This window comes from Agelaius phoeniceus, chromosome 1 (genome assembly GCF_051311805.1).
Source record: "Agelaius phoeniceus isolate bAgePho1 chromosome 1, bAgePho1.hap1, whole genome shotgun sequence".
Taxonomy (NCBI): Eukaryota; Metazoa; Chordata; class Aves; order Passeriformes; family Icteridae; genus Agelaius; species Agelaius phoeniceus.
In genome coordinates this window covers 975,338-1,001,679 of record NC_135265.1, presented here as the reverse complement: position 1 = coordinate 1,001,679, position 26,342 = coordinate 975,338, and the positions used below count along the sequence as shown (strand labels likewise).

General features: G+C 62.5%; 2 protein-coding genes across 2 annotated transcripts in view; one reads left to right on the top strand and one right to left on the bottom strand.

The window, feature by feature from the left end:
- LOC129117671 (uncharacterized) overlaps window positions 1-15,162 on the top strand; it is a 29,474-nt gene extending 14,312 nt beyond the window's left edge. The window contains exons 11-23 of the mRNA XM_077190476.1: window positions 521-643; window positions 2,785-3,174; window positions 5,638-5,930; window positions 6,053-6,899; window positions 6,943-6,947; window positions 7,048-7,340; window positions 10,512-10,989; window positions 11,862-12,263; window positions 12,357-12,483; window positions 12,908-13,021; window positions 13,605-13,715; window positions 13,816-13,938; window positions 14,056-15,162. Coding sequence (XP_077046591.1) covers window positions 521-643; window positions 2,785-3,174; window positions 5,638-5,930; window positions 6,053-6,899; window positions 6,943-6,947; window positions 7,048-7,340; window positions 10,512-10,989; window positions 11,862-12,263; window positions 12,357-12,483; window positions 12,908-13,021; window positions 13,605-13,715; window positions 13,816-13,938; window positions 14,056-14,783 — 4,034 coding nt within the window. The 3' untranslated portion in view covers window positions 14,784-15,162. The remainder of the gene's footprint in view (window positions 1-520; window positions 644-2,784; window positions 3,175-5,637; window positions 5,931-6,052; window positions 6,900-6,942; window positions 6,948-7,047; window positions 7,341-10,511; window positions 10,990-11,861; window positions 12,264-12,356; window positions 12,484-12,907; window positions 13,022-13,604; window positions 13,716-13,815; window positions 13,939-14,055) is intronic.
- A 1,437-nt stretch (window positions 15,163-16,599) lies between these two features.
- Window positions 16,600-21,927, bottom strand: LOC129126221 (uncharacterized). Its single transcript, XM_054642046.2, has 4 exons — window positions 21,768-21,927; window positions 19,687-20,085; window positions 18,478-18,678; window positions 16,600-18,027 (listed from the first exon to the last, which is right to left on the bottom strand). Exons 2-4 carry the CDS (start codon window positions 20,072-20,074, stop codon window positions 16,997-16,999), a joined length of 1,620 nt encoding a protein of 539 aa, XP_054498021.2. The 5' UTR covers window positions 20,075-20,085; window positions 21,768-21,927; the 3' UTR covers window positions 16,600-16,996.
- Window positions 21,928-26,342: the final 4,415 nt, after the last annotated feature.

The following is a 26,342-nucleotide window of genomic DNA, read 5'->3' as shown; positions in this document are numbered from 1 at the left end:
TGTCGTTCCCTTTGGACCCGGGGCAGCTCCACACGTGAGGAACTTCCCTCCCCTTGGAGCGGGACACGGCACTGCTGGTTAAACATCCTCCTTCCCAGCTCTTCTGCTCGTGTTCAGGGTTTCTCACGGGATTGTGTCGTGGCCTTGTAAGAACACGACTTTATTTCGGTGGCATCGTGGGGAAAAAATAGAGAAACAGAGTCAGGGAACAGCCTGTTTGGGGTCAGAGCTCCTTTAACTTAAAGGAAACTTCCTTAAAGGAGCTTTTTTGCGTGCGTGTTTCTGCTTGAGTTTTGCCCGGATGTTTGATTCGTTGGTTGGAAATTTCAGGGGTTTTAATTAAAATTGTCAAGTGCCACGGGTCGTTCTGCAGCGGGAGGGGAAGGGAGGAGCGAGGCTGAAGCCAGAGGAGAAACTGAGCGGCTGCCACCCCCCAAATCCCAGGTTTCGAGGCATCTTTGCATTGGGACGAAACGGGCGGGGAGGCGGGGGCCGGTCCCGGGGTCCGCCTGCGATCCAGGCGGGGGAGAATCCCTCCGCTGCCCCGGCCCGGGACGGCGCTCCGAGACGGCGAATCCCGCGTCCCACCGGTGCTCAGAGAGGAAGAGCCGGGGCTCCGCTCCTGACTTGCGGCCGGTGCTCGGTGAGGAGTCCCGGAGCTCCGCTCCCGACCCGCGGCCGGTGCTCGGTGGAGCCTCCCGCGGTTTCCGCCGCGCTGCCGTTGCCGTGACAACGAGTGGACGCCGTCCCAATCTCCGCCTCCCTTCCCGTCTCGTCCAATCAGCGCCCTGCTTTCCCCGCGCGCTGACCAATGGGGATAAGCGTCCCTCCCGCCCTCTCCTCGTGGAGGCCACCGCGCGCCGGGCACTGGGCGGACCTGGCGGGCCAATGGCGTGGGGGAAATGGGTCAGGGCTGAGTTCGGATTGGCTGCTGCTGCCCGACGCCGCCTGTGATTGGCTGCTGCGGCTCGGCGGGGCTGAGGGGAGGAAGATGGCGGCGCGGCGTGAGGGAGAGCGGGGCTGCCGGGGGCCCCGCGCCGCTTCCCGCGCTGCGGAGCTGTGTCCGGCCTCGCCCTGCGGCGCCTTCCCAAGGGCCCCGGCTCCCCGATAGCAGCGCCGCTACCCGCTTCCCCCACGGCTCTGGGACGGCGAGAGAGGCACAGACAGCCCTGGCATGTGCAGGCGATGAAAGCGGGGCTGGGCTGGAGCCGTTCGTGGTGAAAGGGACCTGGAAGCCCATCCAGTGCCACCCCTGCCATGGCAGGGACACCTTCCACTGTTGCAGATTGCTCCAAGCCCCGTCCAGCCTGGCCTTGGACACTTCCAGGGAACATCCACAGCTTCCCTGGGCGCCCTGTGCCAGCCCGTCCCCCACCCTCCCAGCCAGGAACTCCTTCCCAATATCCCACCTCTCCTTCAGTTTAAAGCCATTCCCCGTTTCCTGTCCCTCCATGCCTTGTCCCCAGTCCCTCTCCAGCTCTCCTGGAGCCCCTTCAGGCCCTGCCAGGGGCTCTGAGCTCTCCCTGGAGCCTTCTCCTCTCCAGGAGAACATTCCCAGCTCTCCCAGCCTGGCTCCAGCCCTGCAGCAGCTCTGTGGCCCCTTCTGTCCTCATCCCAACGTGTCCCTGCCCTCCCTGTGCTGGGGACCCGGGGACACCTGGGCCCCAAGGAGCTGATGTGCTGCTGTGTCCCACACTGCCGTAAGCAGCACGTTAGAACAGGATGTGGTTGGAGAAAGGAGGAACACGGAGGTGGGGCTGCCCCTCCTGGGGCCGCTTTCCTTCTGCTCCAGGGAGATAAGGGCAGTGGGAAAAGGCAGTGCAGGAATGGGGTCGGGAAAGGGGCACAGAGTGTCAGCCAGAGATTGGTCCAGGAGTGGTGATCAAGAGCCCCAAAGGCCCTTTCCAGAAAGCTCTGGGAGAAGGGATTGTGCGTCCTCACTTATTTACATATAAAAGGAGAAACTTAATTCCAAGGCGGGGAAAATTTACCTGTGAGAATGTGCCCTCGGGACAGGATTAGTGCTGGAGCCGGGATTGGTGATTTCCTTCCCTCTCCCATCTGATCTCCCTCTTTTCTTTTATTCTTTTATTTCTCTCATTACCAGAAGATAAGGGCAAAAGTACCCATCTCCACGCTGAGTTTTAATTTAATAATCAGGTTCTGTGAGCTTTTTTTGGACCTTCTGATCCTTGATTCTCTTTAACCCCGGGTGTCCTCAAACCTTGGGATCTCCTCTTAGGAGCAGGATGCAGCAGGATCCCTGGATGGTTTATTCCCTTTTTCAGTGTTCCTGTCCAAAGATCTCCTCACTGACTGACACCCCTGAGACTCTCCTCTGATATGATGGGAGAGCTCTTGGTACAGCCCAAACTTTCATTTTTTGGGAATTATTTGTCTCTCAGCCCTGTGCTGTGTGCTGGATACCTTTGGAGTTCGATGTCTCTTGTCAATACAAAAACGAACAAAGCTCATTCTGTGTGCATACCACAAGGGTTAATTAAATGTAAATCTGCATATTCAGGGGGCATTAAGCTGATTTTAAAGCATTTTTTCCTTCTCAGGTCGTGGTTTGAAGCAGCTGGGACAGACCTGGCTCCTCTCCGTGGGGAGCTCCTGTGGGAAGTTCAGTCCCGCGTTTCAATCGGCCACCTCAGCTCCTCCTCTTTGCCAAAACCATGGGATTTTCAGAGAAATTTAGACCTGTTTGAGACTGAGGTTGATGAAACTCCCTAAGCTTTCTCCCTGGTGTGTTTTTTGGGGTGTTCCCCCGTTCCTGGCCAGCGAGGATGGGTTATTGCGCGGCCCTGAACTGCCGCAACGGCACCAGCGGCGTCTACAAGAACAGCTCTGTCAGTTTTTATACCTTCCCCCTCCAAAACAAAGCCCTGCTGAGGCAGTGGATCCAGAACATGGGCAGGGACATGGAGACCCCCTCCAAGTACCACTGCCTGTGCTCGGAGCACTTTGAGGAGAGCTCCTTCGAGGTGGACCCCGTGAAAATCCGCAAGAGACGGCGCCTGCTGAAGGAAGCTGTTCCCAGCAAATTCATCCTGGCCTTGGATGGGACCTGGCTCGTGGGCACCCCCCGGGGTGGTGGTGACGTGATGAGCAACAAAACCCGAAAAAGGATCCGGAATTCTGAGCCCTGTGGGGTAATTGAGGGGCTGGATAGTGGGAATAAATTCAATTAAAGGGAGATCTGTGTGTAAAGCCTTGGAAGCAGCTGGGAAAAATATCCCTTAGAGGATTTAATTAATAATAATAATATTGTTATTCCCTAATAATAAGCTTTCATTACCAGGGAGGAGCTTTTCCAGCTAGTCTGACAGATCATGGCACTGCCTCAGGGTTTATTTAAAACACTGAATTATTTTATTTTTCATTGAAGGAAGAACCACATTCCCTGAGGGGGCTGGGTGTGGATGCTGACCACAGATATCTGTTTTTATGACTAATTTCTGACCCAGTTATTGGAGCAAATCATTGTTCTGGCTGAGTCACATCACTTTAAAGCCTTTTCTCTCATTCTGGATTAACAGTAGAAGGTTCTTATGTAAAATCCTTCATTAATATGCTGCTTACACATACCACAGACATGGCTGGGAGCAGCTGGGAGGTGCCAACGTGTTTAAACTGTTGGGATAAGAGGGTTTTGAGGGATTCTCAGCTCCCCTGACTGTGGAGCATTTTGCTTTTTAGGTCCCTGCGATGTTTCCTCAGTGGCCACGTCTGCAGGATTGGCAGAATGAATTTTATAAGCAATTGCTGAAGGAGAAATTTGGACCTTTGATCACACTGGGAAAAGGTCAGTTTTTCCTCTCCAAAGGGACACACGCTGGGTCTGGCCTGGCTCTTGTCACTCCTCACATCCCTGGATTTTTAGAGAATTCATCTTTAAGAGCTTGTGAACCTTTGTGAGAGACAAGAAGCTCTGTAATTTTTCCTTTAAAAGGTTGAAGGACAGTTTAGGATCTGAGGGAATGCAGCTGCCAATAAAAATAAGGAACAGGGAATGGAAAAGGTTTTGATACAGGAGCTGCAGTGACACACTTGTTTTTGGTTTTTTTTTTGGTTTTTTGGTTTTTTTTTGTTTTGTTTTTTTTTTTTTTTTGTCTTGTTCAGTGTTGGGATTAAATGTGCAGAGACAATATTTTGTGTTTGGACTTAGATATTTACTATTTCTTACTTATATTAAAGTCTTACAAGTCATGAAATCTACAGTATTTCACCAACAAGTTATAAAATTGCCCCATATTTATCTCTACAAGATCTTTCAAAGAAAAAATATCTAATTAAGAAATTACACCTAAATTATTTTTACTTTTAACCTAATTATTAATCACTCATGTCTTGTAACGTGGACTTTGTCTAATTACACAATACTACCCAAACCCATGAAGAAGAAGGTGAAAAAGGATTAGTCTTCATCCTAAAACTTCTATCCTATCATTATATATATTACTGTATTCTAAACCCTCAGACTCTAAGTTTCCCACCCTGTGATATCACACACTTCTATTCAAACTCCACACCCACAATCCCAGTTCTATCATTCCATTTTGGAAGCTTCTCCAGGGCCTCAGGTCAAATGCAGTGTTCACTTGGGGGTCAGTGCCTGGCAGCACAGAAATCTGAAATTCTCAGCAGCCAGGGCTCCAACAACACATGGGATCATTATTCCTGTACCCTCATTAATTATAGTGAAGTTGTGTTTTCCTCATCCCCGGACCCTGATGTACATCTGGGTTTGGGATTCACTTAAGAGAATTGAACTATTTTGATGGAGAAATAGTGAAATAACGTGAATGATGTCCAGAAAATTAAGAAATCTCGATATTTAGCTTTAAATGCCCAACGATATGTTTGCTTGAAGTCACTGATATTTCAATTCTGAAGCTGTGAGCCCTCCCTGGCTCCTCAGCACTCAGGTAATTCCTTGGATTGCTTCCTAGAAGAACCAGCTGAAACTGGGGGCATTGCACAAGGAGGAATTAGGGACAGGACTGAACCATGAAATCCAGCACCAGGCAGCTGAATTTGGGGTTAAGGCTCAAATCCAAGACCTTCCACTTTTCAACATTTAATCTCCAACCTTCTGGGTGCAATTTTTGGAATGTTTTGTAAAAGTTGGAGCACAAATCCTGTTCATCCCAGACACACGCCCCTTTAGACACTGGGGCAGCTGCTGCTTCTTCCTCCCCAATGGATCTTTCCCTAGAATAACAGAGATGCTCTTTAGAGAGTGGGTGATGCAGGGATTTGCTGGAAACCCATCAGGGGGAAATATTGATGACCATCACTGCCATGTTAATTCTGTTCCTTGTTCAGAATCTCCTGTTCCCAAAAGCCATATCTCAGAAGGAGGAGCCGCATGGGTCAAGGATCTGCAAGATTTGGAGGAAAGGAAAATCCCTGCCAGCCTCAGCACAGGTGTGTGGTGTTGTGGGAATTCTCTGGTAGCACCTTGAAATTAGTAGGATTGAAGGGATGGGGAAATCCAGCTCAGCTCTGCTTTTTTTTTTTTACCTAAAACTTAGGGGTTTTGTCCAGAAGCAGCAAATCGGGAATTGTTGTTCTTTGGAGATTTTTCTGTCACATAAGTTACAGGGAATGTTTGGAATCTCCTTGTTCCAGGCCATGGTGGTGCCATGACCCAGGGATCATCCTCAGGATCATCCCAAGCCCCGCACCACCACTGCTCTGACCTGGCAGAAACATCGCGGACCTGCCACAATCCAGCACCAAATCCCATGACAATCAGGAGCGGTAACAAAGTCCTGGCAGGGCAGGAGCTGGATGAGTTCAGGCGGTTCCTGCTGTACCACCAGGGCCAGCCCGAGGACGTGGCAGTGCCGTGGTTCATCTGCAGCGAGTGCGGCAGGAGCTTTGCCCGCCATGCGTACCTGCTGCGGCACCGGCGCGCCCACGCCGGGCAGCCCAGGAGAAACCCAACTGCTTCCTGGAGAAACCCAACTGCTTCCTGAAGAAACCTTCCTGCTTCCTGGAGAAACCTTCCTGCTTCCTGGAGAAACCCTTCTGATTCCTGAAGAAACCTTCCTGCTTCCTGGAGAAACCCAACTGCTTCCTGAAGAAACCTTCCTGCTTCCTGGAGAAACCCAACTGCTTCCTGGAGAAACCTTCCTGCTTCCTAAAGAAACCTGCCTGCTTCCTGGAGAAACCTTCCTGCTTCCTAGAGAAACCCAACTGCTTCCTGGAGAAACCCAACTGCTTCCTGGAGAAACCTTCCTGCTTCCTAAAGAAACCTGCCTGCTTCCTAAAGAAACCTGCCTGCTTCCTGGAGAAACCTTCCTGCTTCCTGGAGAAACCTGCCTCCTTCCTGAAGAAACCTGCCTGCTTCCTGAAGAAACCTTCCTGCTTCCTGGAGAAACCTTCCTGCTTCCTGAAGAAACCCAACTGCTTCCTGAAGAAACCCAACTGCTTCCTAAAGAAACCTGCCTGCTTCCTGAAGAAACCTTCCTGCTTCCTGGAGAAACCTTCCTGCTTCCTGGAGAAACCTGCCTCCTTCCTGAAGAAACCTGCCTGCTTCCTGAAGAAACCTGCCTGCTTCCTGAAGAAACCTTCCTGCTTCCTGGAGAAACCCAACTGCTTCCTGAAGAAACCTGCCTGCTTCCTGGAGAAACCTTCCTGCTTCCTGGAGAAACCTGCCTCCTTCCTGAAGAAACCTGCCTGCTTCCTGAAGAAACCCAACTGCTTCCTGAAGAAACCCAACTGCTTCCTGAAGAAACTTTCCTGCTTCCTGAAGAAACCTTCCTGCTTCCTGGAGAAACCTTCCTGCTTCCTGGAGAAACCCAACTGCTTCCTGGAGAAACCTTCCTGCTTCCCTGAGAAACCCTTCTGCTTCCCAGAGAACCCCCCCCCCCCCCCTTATTCCTGGAGCAACCCACCTGATACCCGGAGAAACCCACCTATTTCCTGAAGAAACCGTCCTTATTCATGGAGAAACCTGCCTGCTTCTTGAAGAAATCCTCCTTATTCCTGGAGAAACCCGCCTATTTCCTGAAGAAACCCTCCTTCTTCCTGAAGAAACCATCCTGCTTCCTGAAGAAACCCTCCTGCTTGCTGAAGAAACCCTCCTGCTTCCTGGAGAAACTCTCCTACTTCCTGGAGAAACTCTCCTCCTTCCTGGAGAAACTCTCCTACTTCCTGGAGAAACTCTCCTTTTTCCTGGAGAAACCCATCTGCATCTTGGGGAAACGCTTCTGCCTCCCAGAGGAACTCTTCTGCTTCCTGGAGAAACCCTTCTGCTTCCCAGAGAAACCCTTCTGCTTCCTGGAGAAGCCCACCCTCCACAGCCCCCTCAGAGTCCATCTCACCATGTGCCACAGGCCTGCCTAGGGTAGAGCTTTGTAGTCAGCTGTCAAAAATCCTGCTCTGCCCAGAGCTGGGGCTTTATAGTTCTCCGTGGGTTAGAGTAGATTCTGGGGATAAGGCAGTTTTCCCACTTTCCAAACTCTAGTTTGAAAGCTAACCAGTGGGAGATCCCAAGTCAGAACTACTAATTTAATAGGACAATTAGAATAAAATGCAGTAGTACAAAACCACTGACAGAGTCAGGGTACAGCCTGGCACCCTGTGGGTCAGGGTGTTGGCAGCAGCCTGGTTCAGTGGTGGCTCAACCCTCCTGCAGTGCCAGCTGTGGTTCTGTCGGAGCAGGGATCCTGCACAAGGGTGGAGTTTTCCTCTGAAAAAAAATCTTTCTTCCAGTGGTGGTGTAGATGAGCCTGGTCTGCCTCTGGGAATGCAGTGGAGAAGGAAACTGCTCCTCTGGGAATCCAGTGGAAGAGGCTGCTGTGGTGTTCCAGACCTCAGATTTTATGCAGTTCGGAATGCTTGGCTCCTCCCCCTGGGCAGAGCATCTCCCAATGGGATGATGGGATTTTATCAGCCGTGCAGGGACACTCAATGGCCCATTAGCAGAAGATATCTCCCTGGACAAAGGATGGGTCCTGGAAGAGATAAAGAACACTGCCCCACCTGGCTTTAACACCTGGTGATAGAGTGCATTTGGTTACATCTTGCATTGCAACCTAAGACATGAATCAAGTTCTGACTCAATTTGCTGCTGCCCTGTCAGTGATCAGGACCTGGATCATTCCTGTCATTCTTACCATGCTCCATCCAGCTCCTCCTTGGAGCAGGAGTAGGATAGAGCAGCATTGGCTGTACCAAAAGGGACATTAAAAAAGCCTGGTGGACCAAACAACACGTGCTGGAGAGCATCCAGAGTACCACAGAGAAACAGTAGAAGTTTCCAGGGATGAAAAATGAAGAATCGGGAACGGGATTGTAAACTGATGTTTGAAGCAACCAGTTCCTGGCATTATTTCCCCACTTTAGCTGCTCTCCCATTACTGTACCCGTAGAACTAACTCTGGTTTTGGATTCTATTTTTATATTGACCCCATGTTTTCCTGTGGGCTGAGATACTGCTTTGGTTTCTGAAATTCTGGGGGAAAAACCCCATGGGTATATTCTAAATGTGTGTACAGTGTGTTGGTGATGTTCCTCTGGGAAGTGGAAATGCAGCAGGGAGAAGGGTGGAGGAGAGGAGCCAGGAGGCAGCACATGCAGATTTTGTGTTTTCTCCCCACGTGCTGGTGGTTTTCAGCATTTTTGAATATTCCAGTTGCGTGCCAAGAGGGAAAATATGTTGCCTCCAGTTGGAGGGGTGTCCTCAGTCAGAGACTCCAGCTGGAATGAAGTCTCCAGGCTCAGCAGCCCCTGAGGAGCAGCAGAGAACACCCAGCTGGTGCTGTGCTGCAGTTCCAGGAGTTCTGAGCAGGACTGGGAAAGTACACTTGGCCCCAAATCATCCTGCCCACCCCAGGTACAGGAATAATGTCCCAAAAACCTTTTGGCACTGGCTTGTCATTGTTTCCTTCTTCGTAAGTGAAGTCCTGGGGTTGGCTTTGCTTTTATTCCTCATAGAATCCCAGAATGGTTTGGATTGGAAGGGATGTTAAGGATCATTCAGTGCCACCCCTGCCATGGCAGGGACACCTCCCACTGTCCCAGGCTGCTCCAAGCCCTGTCCAGCCTGGCCTGGGGCACTGCCAGGGATCCAGGGGCAGCCACAGCTGCTCTGGGCACCCTGTGCAAGGGCCTGCCCACCCTCTCAGGGAACAATTCCTTCCCACTGTCCCATGCATGCCTGCCCTCTGGCAGTGGGAGCCATTCTCTGTGTCCTGTCCCTCCATCCCTTGTCCCCAGTCCCTCTGCAGGCTGGGATGTGGTTTTCCAGCCTGCACATCCTGCACTGCTCCCAGCCCTCAGAGGAGGGGATGTGTCCTGGACTGGGATACAGCTCCATTCCCACAGAGGGGATGGTTCCTTTGTCTCCTGAGCCCTGGATCCCGTGGGATGTGTCCTGGACTGGGATACAGCTCCATTCCCACAGAGGGGATGGTTCCTTTGTCTCCTGAGCCCGGGATCCCGTGGGATGCTCCAGCCCCCAGCACCCCTCACTCCTGAGGGGGCAGAGCTGCTGTGTCAGACCCAGCTTCCACTCCCCACTGCCACAAGGAGTGGGATCTCCAGCAGGTGCTGTCCTGGGATCAAAGCTTCTGAACTGATATTCCCAGGGAAATATCACCTGTGTGGTAAGAGATGTTTGGAAAATTTGGGGAATAAACCAAGCAAACCATGTCTGTGCTGGCAGCAGGTGAATCCATGGCTGAGATGAAGAAACGTCAGAGGCTGAGGGAGCTGGAACGGCTCAGCCTGGAGCAAAGGGGGCTCAGGGGGGACCTTGTGGCTCTGCACAACTCCTGACAGGAGGGGACAGCCAGGGGGGGCCGGGCTCTGCTCCCGGGGAACAGGGACAGGAAAATTGGAAATGGAGTCATATTTGGATTGGATATTGGAGAAAACATCTTCATGAAAATGGCTCAGCCCTGGGGCCATGGGGCAGGGCCTGGGGGGCCTGGGGTGTCCCAGCTGGGGCACAGGGTGCTGGAGGGGACAGGGAGCAATGACATCCTGGAGGGAAATGGCTGCTCAGGCTCCCGTGATGCTGCTCAGCCCATTAACCCTTCTTGTGCCATTGCCCTCCCTCCGGGGCCGGGGTCATCCCACTCCCTGTCCAGCCCAGGGGAGCCCTGATATGGCCCATCCATACGGATCCTGGAACACCGAGGCACTGGAGGAGCTTTTCCCGGGATAATCCCAGGAAGGTGGGACTGTAGCGCTTTTCTGTGGCCTGGCCCCAGCCCCAGCACTGGTAAAACGAAAGGTTCCAGGGTCAGGATGAGCACACGGGGTGGCTCCCAAACCCAGAATGTCTCCTCACAAGGGTTTTCTGGCCAGGATGGGGATCCTGGTGTGGGTGCTCATGTCCTTTTCCCCCACAGCTCCTGGCCCTCGGTGCCACCCAAATCGGTGTTCCCAGGACCCAAACCAGTCCAATGTCCCCCACGCTCGTGTCAGCCTCGGTGCTGATGTCATGCAGAGGCTGGTGCTGGTGGCAGAGCCGATACCGATTCCCACAGTGGTGCCGGTGCCGGTGGCAGAGGTGGAGGTGCCAGTGCCAGTGCTGGTGGCCGCTGTCGTGGTGGAGCCATTGCCGGTGCCAGCAGACTGTGGCAGTGCCAGTCCCGGTGCGGTAGCGGGGCCGCTCCCGGCAGGCGGTGGCGGTACCGGGGCCGCGCCGGTGGCGGAGCCGCTCCCGGTGCCGGTAGGCGGCAGTGCTCGGCGCTCCGCGCTGCCGCCGCTCCCCGCCCGCTGCCGCCCAGCCCGGAGGAGGCGGATGCGATTCCCCGGCTGCCCGTGGCTGCTCGGCGGGGCGGCGGGGCCCGGCCCGTGCGCAGGCACCGACAGCGGCCCCGGCCCCGCTCCCGGCCCCGGCCCCGGCCCGGCCCCGCTCCGCGCTCGCCGCCGCCGCCCCCCGGCCCCAGCCCCAGCCCCGGCCGCGGCCGCCGGGGCCCGGCCCAGCTCCGCGGGGCCATGGCCGAGTGGGCGCCCGCCCAGGTAAGCGCGGCCCGGGGCACCGGCACCGGGAACCGGCCGCAGGCGGCGCCGCCCCGCCCGCCGCGCTCCCGCCGCTGCCCGGCCCGGCCGGGACCCTCCGGCACCCCCGGCCCGCGGGGCCCCCGCCGCCTCCGGGGACCGGACCCGCGGTGGCCCCGGTGCCCCGGGACGTGGCTGAGCAGCCCCGCCCCGGGATGTCCGTGCGTCCCCGGGATGCGCCGGGCACTGCTGACCCGGGATGTCCACGTGCCCTCGGGATGCCCCGGGGTGCCCCGGGATGTCCCCAGGGACGCGACCCGCGATGGCCCCGGTGCTCCCGGGATGCCCCGCTGACCCGGGATGCCCGGGTGTTCCCAGCGTGTCCCCAGGCACCTCTGCCCCGGGATATCCCCGTGCCCCCGGGATGCCCTGGGATGGCCCAGGGTGCCCCGGAATGCTCTGAGCAGGCTTCAGCCCAGGATGCCCCAGGCACCTCTGCCCTGGCATGCCCCTTTATGTCCCCAAGGTGTCCCTGGACGTCCCTGGTCCACTCTTGCCCTTGCTGCTCCCTGCCCACCCAGCCCCATCCTCCTCCCGGGTGGGTTCCAGCCCGGGCAGACCCAGGAATGGCTCCCAAGGGATTGGGGTGACAAGTTGGCAGGGGGGCACCATGATGACCTGCCTGGCAGGTGTTCCATGGGGACAGGGATGGACACTGACCCCACAGCCACCCTGGACTGCCACTCACTGTCCCCTCAGGCTGGTGGGCATCGCACACAGGGGTCCCCTGCAGTTCTGGGGCTGCTGGTGCCCAAAAGCCCTGGAAACGGGGAGCAGAGGCTCTAGGGGGTGACCGTGGGCCTCCTCCCACTCGTGCCCTCCCGGTGGCCCAGGTGCAGGAGTGGAACATGGAGGCCCCTCACCTGATGCCGCTGCAGCCGCCACTGCTGCCGGAGCGGGCGCACGTGCGGGAGGCGCAGCTCCACTCTGCAGAGGCCTCGCTCTGGACCGTGGTGGCCACGGTGCAGGCCATGGAGAGGAAGATTGATCTCCTGGCCACCCGCCTGCTTAGCCTGGAGGGCCGCTCCGGCACGGCCGAGAAGAAGCTGCTGGACTGCGAGAAGACGGCCATGGAATTTGGGAACCAGCTGGAGAGCAAGTGGGCCGTGCTGGGCACCCTCATCCAGGAGTACGGGCTGCTCCAGCGGCGCCTGGAGAACGTGGAGAACCTCCTGAAGAACAGGAACTTCTGGGTGCTGCGGCTGCCCCCCGGCCCCCGGGGCGAGGTCCCCAAGGTAGAGTGTCCCTGGGGGCTGCAGGACAGTGGGGGGACCCTTGGTGTCCCTGGGGAGCGGGCGCCGCTGAGCCAGGGGGTCTTGTTCCCACAGGTGCCAGTGACATTTGTTGACATCGCCGTCTACTTCTCAGCGGAGGAGTGGAAGAACCTGGAGGAGTGGCAGAAAGAGCTGTACAACAACCTGGTGAAGGAGAACTATGAGGCTTTGCTGTCCCTGGGTAAATGTCCCTTTTCCCCCTCTCCTGACAGGATGGAGCAATGGCTGTGTCTCCTCAGTGGGTCCCCAACGTGGGTGGCCTGGTCCCCTGTCAGTGGTTGGTGGTGGCACTTGCTGTGTCCTGGGACCATTCCAGAGGGAATGCTCCATGGCTCATGCTGTGTGTGGGGACAGGGTGACACACCATGCCATGCCAGTGCTGCCATGGTGCTGCCCAGGGGGCTGGAGAGGGTCCTTGTCCCCCAGAACCCAGGACCTGAGTGTCCACACTACCTCCAGCATGGAGGTGCTGTGGGATTTAGGCACCTTTGCCAGGAGGGACGCCAGGTCCTGGCAGCCTGGTGTGTCCCCATAGTGTCCCCCAAAGCCTGGCTGACAGGGAGGGGGTGACAGGCACGGGTGACATCGGTCTGTGTCCCTGGCAGATGGGGCCCTCTCCAGAAGCGAGGCCCAGCCCCGCAGCGAGCGTGGGGACGGGCCCTGTGTCCCTGAGCAGCGGGAGCTGGAGCAGAGGGAGCTGCCACCGGACACCTGCGCGGGTGAGACACCGCGGGAGGACCCATCCCAATGTCCCCACTGTCCCCAGTGTCCCCACTGTCCCCACCCTCCTCACCAGGGATGCCCCTCCTCCCTCCCAAACAGTCCCATCCCCACTGAGCCCAGTTCCCCAGCTGTGACTGAGAGCTGCCGTGAGTGACCCCAGAAAATTCATGACTGTTGTGCTGGAGATCTTGGATACCCATCACTGGGAGATCCATGTGTCCCCTGGTGCCACCGCGTTGTGTCAGGGCCCATGGGCTGTGTCACAGTCACCCAGCCCCATCAGCTGTGCCATTGTCACCTGTTCCCAATGGGCTCTGCCACAGTCATCTGTTCCCAGGGGTTGTGCCTGTCCCCAAGGGTCACCCAACCCCATGGGCCATCTCAGTGGCACCCATCACCAAAGGCTGTCCCACAGCCACCTGTCCCCACAGCTCCCTGGGGCTGTTGGATGTCCATAACTGCTGTGGGATGGGGGTGTCCCCTGAGGCCAGAGTCCAGGGGTCACACCCCAGGTGTGGTGGCCGTGGGTCACACGTGTGGCTCCATCCCGGCCCTGGCCAAGTCTCTCCTTGTGAACAGAGTCGCTGATCTCCACCTCCGACATCCTGTCCCGGATCAAGCAGGAGGTGGCCTTCGTGGGGGAGCAGCAGTTCCCGGAGGAGCGGGGGATGCCGCCAGACCCCTGTGCAGGTGAGCCCGGCGCTGAGCCTGCCCCCAGTGGAGCCGTTCCCTCCCGTGCCTCCCGGAGCAGGGCCTGAGTCCCTGTCCCCGTCCCTGTCCCTCCCTGCAGGCGCGGACGCCCTGATCACCGCGCACGACTTCTTGTCGTGGATCAAGCAGGAGGAAGAGCCCTGTGTCCGGGAGCCCTGGGAGCTGCCCGAGAGGGAGATGCTTCCCCCGGGGCCTGGTCCTGGTGAGCGATCCCCGCCACGGGGCTGGGGTGGGGGGAGCACCCCCGCAGGGCGAGCTGTGACTTGGGGACATCCCCAGGGTCCCCGGTAGGACTGACCGGTCTCTCTGTCCCCTGCAGCCAGCGAGGGGCTGCTGGTGAAGACGGAGGAGCGGTGCCCGCACGCCGAGCCCCCCGAGGAGGTGGGTTTGCCGGGCGGCTCCGGGGAGCTGCTCTTCCCCGGCACGGCCTTCGGGACCCCCGAGGGACAGGCGGCGGTGCCGGCCGCGGTGGCTCTGCCGGCGCAGCACAGACTGGGCAAAGCTCCGGGCCCCGAGCCGGGCCCGGGGGCCGATGCCGGGGGCGTCCCCGCGGCGCCGCCGGGCCCCGCCGAGGAGCGGCCGCACGGCTGCGCCGAGTGCGGGAAGAGCTTCAGCGGCAAGAAGAGCCTGCGGATCCACCAGCGCAGCCACGCGGCCGAGCGGCCCTACCCGTGCGCCGAGTGCGGCAAGAGCTTCAATTGCCACTCGGGGCTGGTGCGGCACCAGATGATCCATCGCGGAGAGCGGCCCTACAAGTGCTCTGAGTGCGGCAAGTGCTACAGCCGCAAGGAACACCTGCAGAACCACCAGCGCCTGCACACCGGGGAGCGCCCCTTCGCCTGCGCCCAGTGCGGCAAGAGCTTCATCCGCAAGCAGAACCTGCTCAAGCACCAGCGCATCCACACCGGGGAGCGCCCGTACCAGTGCCCCGCCTGCGGCCGCAGCTTCCGCTACAAGGAATCGCTCAAGGATCACCAGCGGGTCCACGGCGCCGAGGCGGGGCCGCCGCCGCTGCCGCCGCCCGGGATCCTGCCCCCCGGGGACTAGGGGCCGCCCCGGCGCGGACTGCCACCCCCCGGCACGGGGACAGCCCCCGGCCACGCCGCTTCCGACCGAGCCGGGGTGCCCGGCCGGGGCGGGGGGCAGGCGGGGAGCCCCGGGGCGGGAACGAGCCTCCCCCGCCACGGACGGACGCTTCAGCCCCCGCGCTCCCCCCACGGACAATGTCGCCGCTCGGGGTGGGGGGCAGCCCCTCGCCGTGTCCCCCCGCGCCACCCCCGCCTGCCGCTCTGTCCCCTCGCCCCCGCTGCTTATTTTTACTGCCCCCCCCGCGCCGTCCCGCTGTACAGTGCTTGGGGTGTAGTTTTGTATGGACGAAGCGATACGGAATAAAGTCGTGCTGGGCTGCAGAGCCTTCAGCGGCCCCGCCGCGGGTCCCCCGTGCTCTGTGGCTGCACTCCCGCCCTGTCCCCGGGCTCCCGCGCCCTGGGAAGGCAGCGGCAGCAGGATGGGAAAGTGGGAATGTCCCGCTGGGACACGGGGTAGTGGGAATGGGTTGTGGGTTCGGAGGTGTGGCGGCTCAGGAGGTCCCTGTGTCACCGGCTGCGGTGGCCTCGTGCTGGTGGGCTGTGTGGAGACCACCACTCCTGTCACCAACCCACCCCTGGGTCCTTCCTGTCCTCTGTCCTTGCTCCATCCCCAGGTCCCTCCTACCCCTGATTTGGGGGTAGGAGCTATTTCACACAATTCTTTCCCCACAGAATCCAGGGCCTTTCCTCAGGCACGCCAGGGGCCCCAAGCTGGGTGTCACCATCCTCCTGGGAGGCCACCACCAGAGCTGGGTGACCCTGCAAATGCCACAGCCCCTGCTGCCCCACTGTCCCCTCCCTGGGGCTGCACCCTCCTGTCCCACCCCACCAGGACATGGCAGTCAAGGGGTCCTGGATGCTGGGGGGCTGGAAGAGGGGACAGCACAGGGGACACACACAGCACAGAGGGTTCAGCAGTGCTGTCACCCTGATGTGGGCTGGAGATGGAGGCGGGAGACAGTGCTGGGGTGCCCTGGGGACACTGCACTTGCTGTGGGGACACTACCCCTGCCATGGGGACCTCAGACATTCCCTGGGGACCCTGCACACTGTCCAGGGACCTTGGGCATTCCCTGGGGACCTTACACACTGTCCAGGGACCCTGCACACTGCTGGGGACACTGCACCTTGTCTGGAGACCCCAAATGCTGCTGGGGACCTTGGACACTTCCTGGCAATCCTGCACACGCTCTGGGAACACTGCACAAAGCTTGGGGACCCTGCCCACTCCCTGGGGACACTGCACACTGCCCAAGGGGCCTTGCATGATGTCAGGAACCTTCCACACTCCCTGGAGACACTGGACAGTGCTGGGAACCTTGGACACTCCCTCGGGACACTGCACATTCTGGAACCTGTCAGGCTGCCTGGGCCCTGCACACTTCCGGGGACCTCTGAACCTGCTGAGGACACTGCACACTACCTGGGGACACTTCACACTGCCTGGGGACACTTCACACTACCTGAGGACACTTCACACTGCCTGGGGACCCCAAACACTCCTGGGCAGGGCCCCCTCCACGTTCCCCCCACGATGTGCATGCCCTCACCCCTCTCCAGCTCCGCAGAGCTGCTGGTTCCAAGCCTGGACAGCAGAGCTCCTGTTCCCCAGCCCTGATCCCAAAGTGCTGGGCTGCCCCAAAGGAATGGGGTGAAGCTCATTTGTCCCATGGCCTTGTCCCCATCCGGGGCTGCAGAGCCATGGGACAAACGACTCCCCTGGCCCAGCTCCCGCCCCCACACAGAGATCACACACAAAACCATCGTTTCTGGGTTTTTTTGGAGGCGTTTTTTTTTTTTAACAGAACTTTTATGGTTATATGCAAATTAGGTCATTAAATGATTTGCATAAAATGTTCGCACGTCAGCGACTAAGTGTTTCTAACTCCCACCCCCCGACAGGTAGTAAATCCTACTGGACTGGCGGCGTCAGACCGCGCTGTCACGCGTGTCCCCCGCGGGCACGGCGGCGTCACCTCGGGGCGCTCCCGTGCCTCAGACCCGCGGGGACCCGCCCGGAGCGCTCCGAGCCCGCCGGGGCGGCGCCGGCCGCCCGCGCCCTCCGTCCCTTCCCGCGGGGATCCGTCCGGGTGCCGCCCGCGTCACCGCACGCCGTCCCCCGGGGCGGCCGCGGGCACTCGGTGTCCGTGGCGGAGCGGCTCCCGCCCGTCCCTAGCTGTTGGTGAGGAAGAGGCGTCTGTGTCGGGAAGCGGAGCCGCGCGGCCGCCCGCGGCGCCGGCCCCGGCCGCGGTTGCCGAAGGGGCTCCGGCTGGGCACGGCGGTGTCTGCCCAGGTGGCGCTCCCGGCCGGCGGCTCGGGGAAGCTGGGCTCGGCTTTGGGCTGCTCGAGGAGCGGGCTGGGGTCGCGGCGGGGCTCGGGGGGCGGCGGGGCCGGGCTCTGGCGGGCGGCGGCGCGCTCCTGGCGCAGGTAGCGCAGCTCGTCGCGGATGTCCGTGAGGACGCCGAGCAGGCGGAACTGCAGCTCCCGGTCGCGGGCCCGCTCCTCGCGCTGGGTGGCCCGTTCCTCCTGCCACATGGCCAGCTCCTGGTGGTACAGCTGGTCCCACTGCTCCTCCAGGTCGAGCAGGTGATGGATGCTAGTCCTCCAGCTCTCGCGGCGGTCCTCGCGCAGGCGGGAGCAGCCCAGCCCGCGGGCGGGGCCGGCGGCGGCCGGGGCGTCCCCGGGCGGGGAGGCGGAGGAGGGCAGCGACTCCTCGGTCAGGGCGCCGTGCAGCGGGGAGCGGGCCGGGGGCTCCTCCTCCGCCGGAGCCTTCTCCCAGGTGGGCCCCATCAGTACCCTGGGCAAGGCGCCCATCTCCGGGCCCGGGCCGCCCGCCTGCTCCTCGGGATGCGCCGAGTCGAGCCCGCGGCCCAGGGCGGGCAGGTCGGACACGCCCTCGTGCCCCCAGTCCGAGTGAGCGTCCGCGGGGTTGAGGGAGTCCTCGGGCAAGGAAGTGACGGAGCCCTGGGAGCTGCACCGGCGGATCAGCATGGCCTGGCGGGACAGTTTCATGTCCTCCTCCGCTGACATGGGGGCCTCGGGCCCCGGCTGCATCCCCGCGGCCCCACTGTGGCCCCTCTCCACCTCCCGGCCTTCCCGTTCCTCCTCCTCCGACATGGAGGCGTAGGAGACCAGGGACTCGTTTCGCAGGGACGGAGAGATGGCCGACGCGTCTGGAGTGCGCAGCTCCGGTCCCGACTCGGCTGGGAGAGAAGAGAAACCTCTGGTGAGAGAAACCACAGCGCTGCCCTGGCCCCAGGCCCTCCCCAGCACGTGGGTTCCAGCAGATCTCCATCCTGACCCAATGGACCTCCATCCTGACGCAGCGGATCTCCATCCTGAGTCAGAGGATCTCCATCCTGACCCAGTGGATCTCCATCTTGACCCAGTGGATCTCCATCCTGAGTCAGAGGATCTCCATCCTGACTCCACTCCCAGCAGACCCCATCCAGAACCTCACTGCCACCGCATCTTCACCCAAACCCTGCTGCCAGAGGATCTCCACCCAGATCTCACATTTCCCAGCGGATCTCCACCCTGACCCAGAGGATCTCCATCCAAACCTCACTCCCAGTGGATCTCCATTCAGACCCAGCCCATCTCCATCCCGCCCTGCTCCCAGCACCCGCAGCCCGTGCCGGCTCCCGCCGTACCGGAGCCGCCCTGCCCCTCTCCTCGGTACTCGCAGCCGCCGGCGGGGTCGGGGCTCTGTCCCGGCAGGCGCGGTGCGGCCGAGCCCTCCACGTCGGGCAGGGCCGAGGGCTGCCCGTTGGTGTCGATGTAGATGCTGGGGTGGCTCACGCCGGGCTGCAGGTGCATGAAGGGCTGCTTGGACGCGCCAGGGAAGAACAGATCTGCGAGACACAGAGGATATGGCCTCAGCTGGCGGGGACACGGTGGCCCCGAGGTACAGATGCTCCTGCAAGGCCATCCCGCGCCATTGCTCAGCCTCACCTGCCCCAGCACCATCCTGGGCCCCCAGGGGGCTGACAGCCCCTAGTGCCAGAAAATTGTGGGGTAGGAGAATAACCTGAGCTGGGAGGAACCAACAGGGATCATTGATCCGGCTCCTGGCTCTGCACAGACACCCCAAAATCCCACCCTGTGCATGCCTGAGAGTGCTGTCCAAATGCTCCTGGAGCTCTGGCAGGGTTGGAGCTGTGACCATTCCCTGGGGAGCCTGGGCAGTGCCCAGCAGGGAAGAACCTTTCCCTGATTTCCAGTCTGATCCTCCCCTGGCACACCTTCATGCCATTACACAGGATTTCTTCCTTCAGCCTAGAGCCCTGTGCTTGGCACATGACAGCCGAGTCTGGGCCACATGGATGGGGCCTATGATGCCCCCAGTGAAACCAGAGAGGCCACTGAAAGCATCAAATTAAAGAAAAGAAGAAAGAAGAACAAAAAAGACCCACTCCTGCAAAGCTTGAGGTGTTTCTATGAATACTGTTGATCTGGCACAGTTTTCCCAGAGCAGCTGGGGCTGCCCCTGAATCTCTGGAAGTGTCCAGTGCCAGGCTGGATGGGGCTTGGAGCACCCTGGGATAGTGGGAGGTGTCCCTGCCCATGGCACAGGATGGAACAGGATGAGCTTTAAGGTCCCTTCCCACTCAAACCACTCTGGGATTTCTACGACTCACTGATCCCAGCTTATTTCCACGGAGAATTTCTAATCCCAGCACACGCAGTTCCCTACCCCAGTGGCTGACACTTGGGTACAACAGGACCGTGACTTTGGCAGATGCTGCAACCCCAAGACAAACCTCAGAGTTTCTTTCCACAACACACAACAGCCAGCTGAGAACGCCAGCGTGGCCAGACGTCCCTCAGGGAGCGCAGCCCACAGAGCCGCCACCACTCACCTGGGTCCAGGATGATCTCGGGCTCCGAGTCGTGGCTGGCCTGCAGGAAGGTGGAAGCCACCATCTTCTCCAGGGGCGTGAGGCGCGGCTTGTGGAGCGGCCCCCCGGCGCGGTTCATGGGCAGGTGCTTCTTGGAGGTGATTTTCTTCTTGACGTCCAGCCGCAGGTCGCGCCACTTGTGCTTGAGGTCGTCGATGGAGCGCTCGGTGTAGCCCAGGAAGTTGACGCGGCTTTGGATCTGGGTCCAGAGCTGCTTCCGCCGCACGGGGTGAGCCCGCAGGGCCTCGGACCCGTACAGGGCGCTGAAATGCCGGACCACATTCCAGACCAGCGTCTCGGTCTCGTCATTGGAGAAGTTGGCCTTCCTCTTCCGGCCAGACGCTGGCATCGCCTGCGAGGCTGCGGCAGAGGTGGAAGGGGCACAATTGAACCTCGGTCCCCACTCCTCTCTGTCGGCTCCTGGGGGGAACATGGGGCTGCGGGAGCCCGAGGGAGCCGCGGAGGAGGGAGCCGAAGCAAGAGCCCCGGAGGCATCCATGGCAGGGGAGGCTTGGGCCGGGGAGGATCTAAAGAGCCGCTTCGGCACAGCACGCGGCACGGGCGCACCGCATCGCCTCGCCCGGCTCGAGGGCACCTGGGAGGGGAGAAAAGGAAAGGGCAGCGGTGGCTGATGGCAGCACGGGGGGACGGCGAGGACCCCCCGGCTCTCTCCAGCCAGAGGCACCCGGGAGAGCCCCCAGGGTGCCACGGACGGGGACGTGGCCGTGCTGAGCGTCAGCACCACGGTGAGGGGTTGTGGTGAGCGCCTTGGGCACGGCACCTGCCCTGGGGCCGCAGAGCTGCCTCACAGGGCGCCTCAGAGCACCTCAGGGCCGGGCTGAGGGTGATGGGGACACCTCAAGGCCACGGCAAGGGGCTCATGGCAATACCAGCAATGATGGGGAAAGTCTCGGGCGTGATGAGCACTTCAGGTTCCCAGCCAGGGCCCCGGGGCCACAGCACTGACCAAGACCTGAAGGACAGGTTCAGGGGCCTTGGCCACAGTGAGCACCTCAAGGCCATGGTGAAGACCTTGGCCAAGAAGCAGGCCTTGGCAAGGGTCTTGGCCATGGTGGGAGCATCAAGAGCCCAGTGAGCACCTCAAGCGCCCACTGAGGACCTTGGAGTCAGGGTGAAACCCATGGCCAGAGTGAGAGCCCCAAGGCCATGGCGAAGGCATCAGAGAAGGCCTTGGCCATGGTGAGCAGCTCAAGCTTGCAGGGAGCACCCTGGCACCAAGACAATGACCGAGGCCATGGCAAGTGTTGCAAGGCCAAAATGAAGACCTTGGCCATGATGAACACCTGAAGAGCCCAGTGAGGAGTGAGGAGCCATAGAAAAGACCTTGACTACGGTGAACACCCCAAGCTCCCAGCGAGGACCTCATGGACACAGCAAAGACCTCGGCCACGGTGCACACCTGGAGCTTCCAGTGAGCACCCTGGGGCCACAGCAAAGACCTCGGCCATGGTAAACACCGTGGCCACGGTGAACACCCCAAACTCCTCGAGAGGAACTTGGGACCACATCAAAAGCCCTGGCTGTAGCGAGAGCTCCAAGGCCATGAAGAAGCCCTTGGCCATGGGGCACACCTGGACCAGGTGTGCAAACCTCAAGCTCCCACGAATACCACGGGATCACAGCAAAGACCACCGTGCCCACCCCAGCCTCCCATCGCGCCCTCGACCCGCAGCAAACCCCAGGAGCAGCGCAGCGGCCTCGAGCAGAGCCCGCAGCCCCGCGGTGCCCCCGCCGGCCCTGCCGTGCCCCGAGCCCCCTCCCCATCCCCGGGGCCCCCGGCAGCGCCCGCACCCGCGGCCTCGGGGCGCCCTTTGCCGGGCCCGGGGGGGCCGCTCGCTGCCCTGCCCCGGCTTTGTTCGCGCTCCTCTCACCGGGGACAAAGCGGCCGGGCCGGGGCCTGCCCCGCGGACCCCCCCCCCATTCGGGATCCCACCGCGGGCGGGTGCGCGGGGCAGGCACCGGCCGCGGCCCCGCCGCTGCCCCCGGCCCGCCGGCCCCCCCGGCCCCGGGACAGCGCTTACCTGCGCCGGGACGGGCGTGCGGGGCGCGGGGGGCGCGGAGCGGGGCCCCGGCGGCGGCGGGAGGGGGGGCTCAGGTCCGGCGGCGGGTAATGGCTCCCGCCTCGGCGGAACTCGCCTTCATTTCCTCCGAGCGCCGGCGCGGGCCCTGCGCGACACCGCGGCCGCGGGCTCCCCCTGGCGGCACCGCCGCGAACCGCCGGGGGCGGGACCGCGCGGGGACAGCCCCGGGAGGGGACAGCAGAGCGGGACCGGAGAACCCCGGGAGGGAGGAGAGGGAGGGGACAGCACAGAGGGAAGGGACAGCAAACCAGGACATCCCACCGGGACCGGGCAGCCCCGGGAGGGACAGCGCAGAGGGAGGGGACAGCACACCGGGACATCCCACCGGGACCGGGTACCCCTGCGGGAGGGGACCGCCCGGGAGGGACAGCATTGCGGGAGGGGACAGCGAACCGGGAGGGGACAGCAAACCGGGACAGCACAGGGGGAGGGGACAGCAAACCAGGACATCCCACCGGGACCGGACAGCCCCGGGAGGGACAGCGCAGAGGGAGGGACGGCACACCGGGACAGCCCACCGGGACAGGACATCCCAAAGGGACGGGACATCCCTGCATTCCACCCTAAGGGGACGGCGGATACCCACCGCGGATACATCCCTGTGGGGGCTCCCTGGGGTGATACATCCCTGTGTGCCACTCCCGAGGGTGCCATGGGTACCCCTGTGGGGCTGTGTCCCCGTGGGGATCCCGCCATGCCCCCAAACCCTGCACCTCCGGCAAGGTGCATCCCACAGGGGTCCCATCCCCGTGCACCCCATGTACCCCCATGATGGTGTTCCCGTGGCCACCCCCAGTGCAGGAGCCCCTGTGTCCCTCCCCTTTTCCAGTTGTAGCTGTGCATCCCTGTGGGGGTCCCGCCTGCTGCACCCCCGCCCCCGGGTGCTTCATGCCCATCCATGACCCTGTATCCATGTGGGGATCCCTCTGTGGCCCCCATCCCTGTACCCCCTGAGCCTGTGGGGACACCTCTGTCCCTGCCTGGTGGCCTCCAGCTGCCCTTGACCCTCTGCAGTCCAGCAAAGACATGGGCCTCAGGGACCCCACTGTGGGGGACAGGGGCACAGCGCACACGGGGGGCTCTGCAGGGGACCCCAGGGTGCCACCAAGGCTGGCACAGCCAGGACAGGGTGACCAGCCAGGTCCTCACTGCCTGCAGGTGCTGCCACGGCCCTGGCACCCGGGTGGGGATGGCACAGCTCGGGGTGGCTGTGGGGGCCACGGTGTCCCCAGGAGGGGAAGGGGGGGTTTGGGGTGGCCCTGCTGCTCCAGGAAGCCCCGGGGAGCTCTGCCCCTCTCCCAGCAGATGTGACAGCAGAATAAAACCACCCATGCTTCGCTTTGCTGAATTCCAACTTTTTAATGCCTGTAACAATCCTCCAGGCACCACGTGGGGACAGCAGCCGGAGGCACCCGATTCCCCCGTGGGATGGAGCTGCTGTCCCCGGCACGGGGACACCCCAGCACCACCCACATCCCCCCACAGCAGTCACAACCACCCCACTCAGGGCAAATCCCCGCTGGCAGCAGCTCCACATCGTTTCCTGCTGGCTGCAGCAGCCACTCCCTGGGAGAAGGTTCTGGCACCAGCTTTGTGTCCCCAACGCTGCCACTGCAAACCCCACGGCTCAAGAGCAGGGAACAGCGGCCAGGCTGGGCCGGTGACAGCCCCAACGAGCACCGGCCCCTCTCACGGGCACGGGCGGCCGCCCAGTCACTGCTGGGGAGGGCTGTCCCCGAGGAAGGCTCGCCCTGTGCCGGCTGACACCATGTGCACCACATCCTCCAGCTCGTAGAAGGCCTGGAAGAGGTCCGGCGAGGTGGCCTGGCACTCCAGGTACCGCCGCAGCGTGGCCAGGCTCCTCCAGACCTCCCGTTCCGAGGGGCAGGGCGGCACGGCCGCCAGCTCGCCTGCGTCCTCGCCCTCCGCCGTGCCCTCGTCCCCGTCCGCCTCCGCCGGGTCCCCGTCACGCTCCGGCCGCTCCTGACCGAGCAGACCGGGGGCCGAGGTCAGGGACACGGCCTCGCTGCCGGCGTCGGGGGTGAAGCCGGCGGCGCGGAAGCAGCCGGCGATGAGCCCCGGGTGAACATCGCCCCAGGCTTGCGCCAGCATGTGCAGCACGTCCAGCAGGCTGGGCTGGCCCGCGCCGCGCTCCGCCGGCAGCCACCGCAGCACACGGCGCCGGTAGTGGCCCTTGAGGTCGCCGGCGATGCCGCGGTCCAGGGGCTGGGCCAGGGCGGCGGCCGGCGGGATGAAAACCATCCTGACGTTGGACAGCTGGAGGTAGGGGTGCGCCTCGTGCTTGGCCAGGAGGAGGAGGACGCTCTTGCCCCGCCGCCGCATCCCCTCGTTGAACTCCCGCAGCCACTCGGCGAAGAGAGGGGCGCTCAGGCCGGCCGGGCCGCCGGCGCGGTAGCTCCACGGCATCTGCTCCAGGTTGACGCCCCGCAGGCAGCGCGGCCGGGGGCTGTCCCCCACCGCCCGCAGCGGCACCTTCTCCGAGCCGCTGGCGTTGGCACAGAGCAGCAGCGTCAGCCGCTCGCCGGGGCTCTCGCCGTTACCGGGGGCGCCGGCCGGCAGCGGCACCGCGGTCTCCCCGCAGGCGAAGATCTCGGCAGGCGCGTAGCTGCGGAGGAGGCCGGGCAGCACCGCGCCGGCCCAGTGCTCCGCCGTGGGCTGCTCCGCGTCCCCTTTCTCCGCCGGCGGCTTCTTGCCGTGGCGAGCGCCCAGGCGAGCCAGCCAGCCGCCGCTGGGTTCGGGCTCGGGCCGGGCCGGGTGCCTGGCCCTGAGCTGCAGCAGCGGGCGGCCCACGGGCAGGTCGGCAGCGTGGGCACCCTCCACCCAGCGCAGCAGCGCGGCCTCCAGCGCCGCGTCCTTCCCCTCCCGCTTGCGCTTGCGCTCGGGGTCGCCGTTGCGGTGCCACTCGCTCAGGATGCGCTCCTTGTTCTTGATGATGCGGCAGATCTGGGGCTGCGACACCCCGAAGCGCTTGGCCAGCTCGCTCTGCGACACCTTGGGGCCCTCCAGCATCTCCAGCACGCGCACCTTCTCGGTCAGCGACAGCTCCTTCCGCTCCTTCCGCGGCGCCACCGTGGCTCCCTCTGCCGTGCCCGGGGAGCGCCCGGTGCAGGGCCCCGAGCGGTGGGGGCTGCCCGTGGCCCCCAGCCCCCCCGGCTCGGCTCGGCCTCTCCCGCAGCGGCCGCAGGCGTAGCCGAGCTCCGCGCCGCGCCCCAGCCGGTGCCGCACCAGGTCCGGCTTCTGCCCGATGCTTCCTCGGCCGCACTCGGCACAATCCAGCGGCAGCTCCCCGGGCCGGCAGCGGCGGGTCTCGAAGGCGGGGGGTGCGGCGATGAACCCCCCGTTACCGGCACCGGGATTCGGCTCTGGCTCGAGGACGCCGCAGTAGCTGCAGCCCCGTTCCCGCAGCGGGACGAGGAAGTCGGTGGGGCCGGCGTGGCGGGACGGGGGCGAGCGGGGCGGTGGGGACACCCCGTCCTCGCTCTTCACCTCCTTCCCCTGCCAGTCCCCTGCGGACACAGGAGCGCGTTGGGGAGCGGCCCAAGCCCCCGGCTCGGCAGGATCCGGGCCGGTGCCCGACTCCTGCTCCCGGTGCCACCTGGCCACGATCCCACCCGTCCCCGTGTCCCGCTCACCCTGGGAGGGACCGGCGGGTGCAGCTTGTGGCCGGGGGCTCTGGCGCTCCCCGTAGCGCCCCACTGCCGCCGCCACCCCCTCGTCCCCTCGCTCCACCTCAGCCAGGATGTCGGGTTTGGTGATGGCGTAACCTGCAACAGAGACAAGAGGAGGGACAGCCGGTGATGCCACTGGCCATGCCAACGGACATGCCACCAGAGATGACATCGGTCACAACAGGCCAGGGTTGGCTGCCCGTGGTGATGGGTACAGGCAGCCGGTGTGGTCCCGTGGTGACCCCAGAGCCACCCCGTGACCTCCTGCTCCCGGTATCAATCCGGTGAGTGCCAGTCTCCCTCGTGGCCAGGCCACGACCGGCAGTGCCAGGAGCGGAGCCGGGATGGCCCCGGTGCCTCACCCAGGTCGACGGGATGCTGGCGGTCCTCCTTCATGGCACCGGCACCGTCCCGGTTGTCGGGAAACGCGGCGGCAGCTGCTCGCGGTGCTGCTCCCGCCGAGGCCTCAGCAGCGCGAGGGATGGCGGTGCCTGAGTGATGCCGCACCGGGATGACGACGCGCGGCCGGGCGGCGGGACGCGGCGTCGGCGGCGACCGTGGGGCCGATGGCGGGGCCGCCGAGCCCCGGTGGGCCGCGGTGGCGTTGCCGCACCTGTCCCTGTCCCCGTCCCCTCCCGCCCGCTCGGTCCCGCTCGGCCCCGCCCGGTGCTGCCCGGTGCCGCCACCGCCCCCGCCTCGCGCGGCCCCGCTACCGGCGGCGGGAGCGCGCGTGACGCCGGGCCCCGCCCCCTCGGCGCTCCGCCCAATGGGCGCGCGGTCCGCCCGCCGCCGGGGGTCGCTGTGGCGCCGGGCGCCGCCGCCGCCG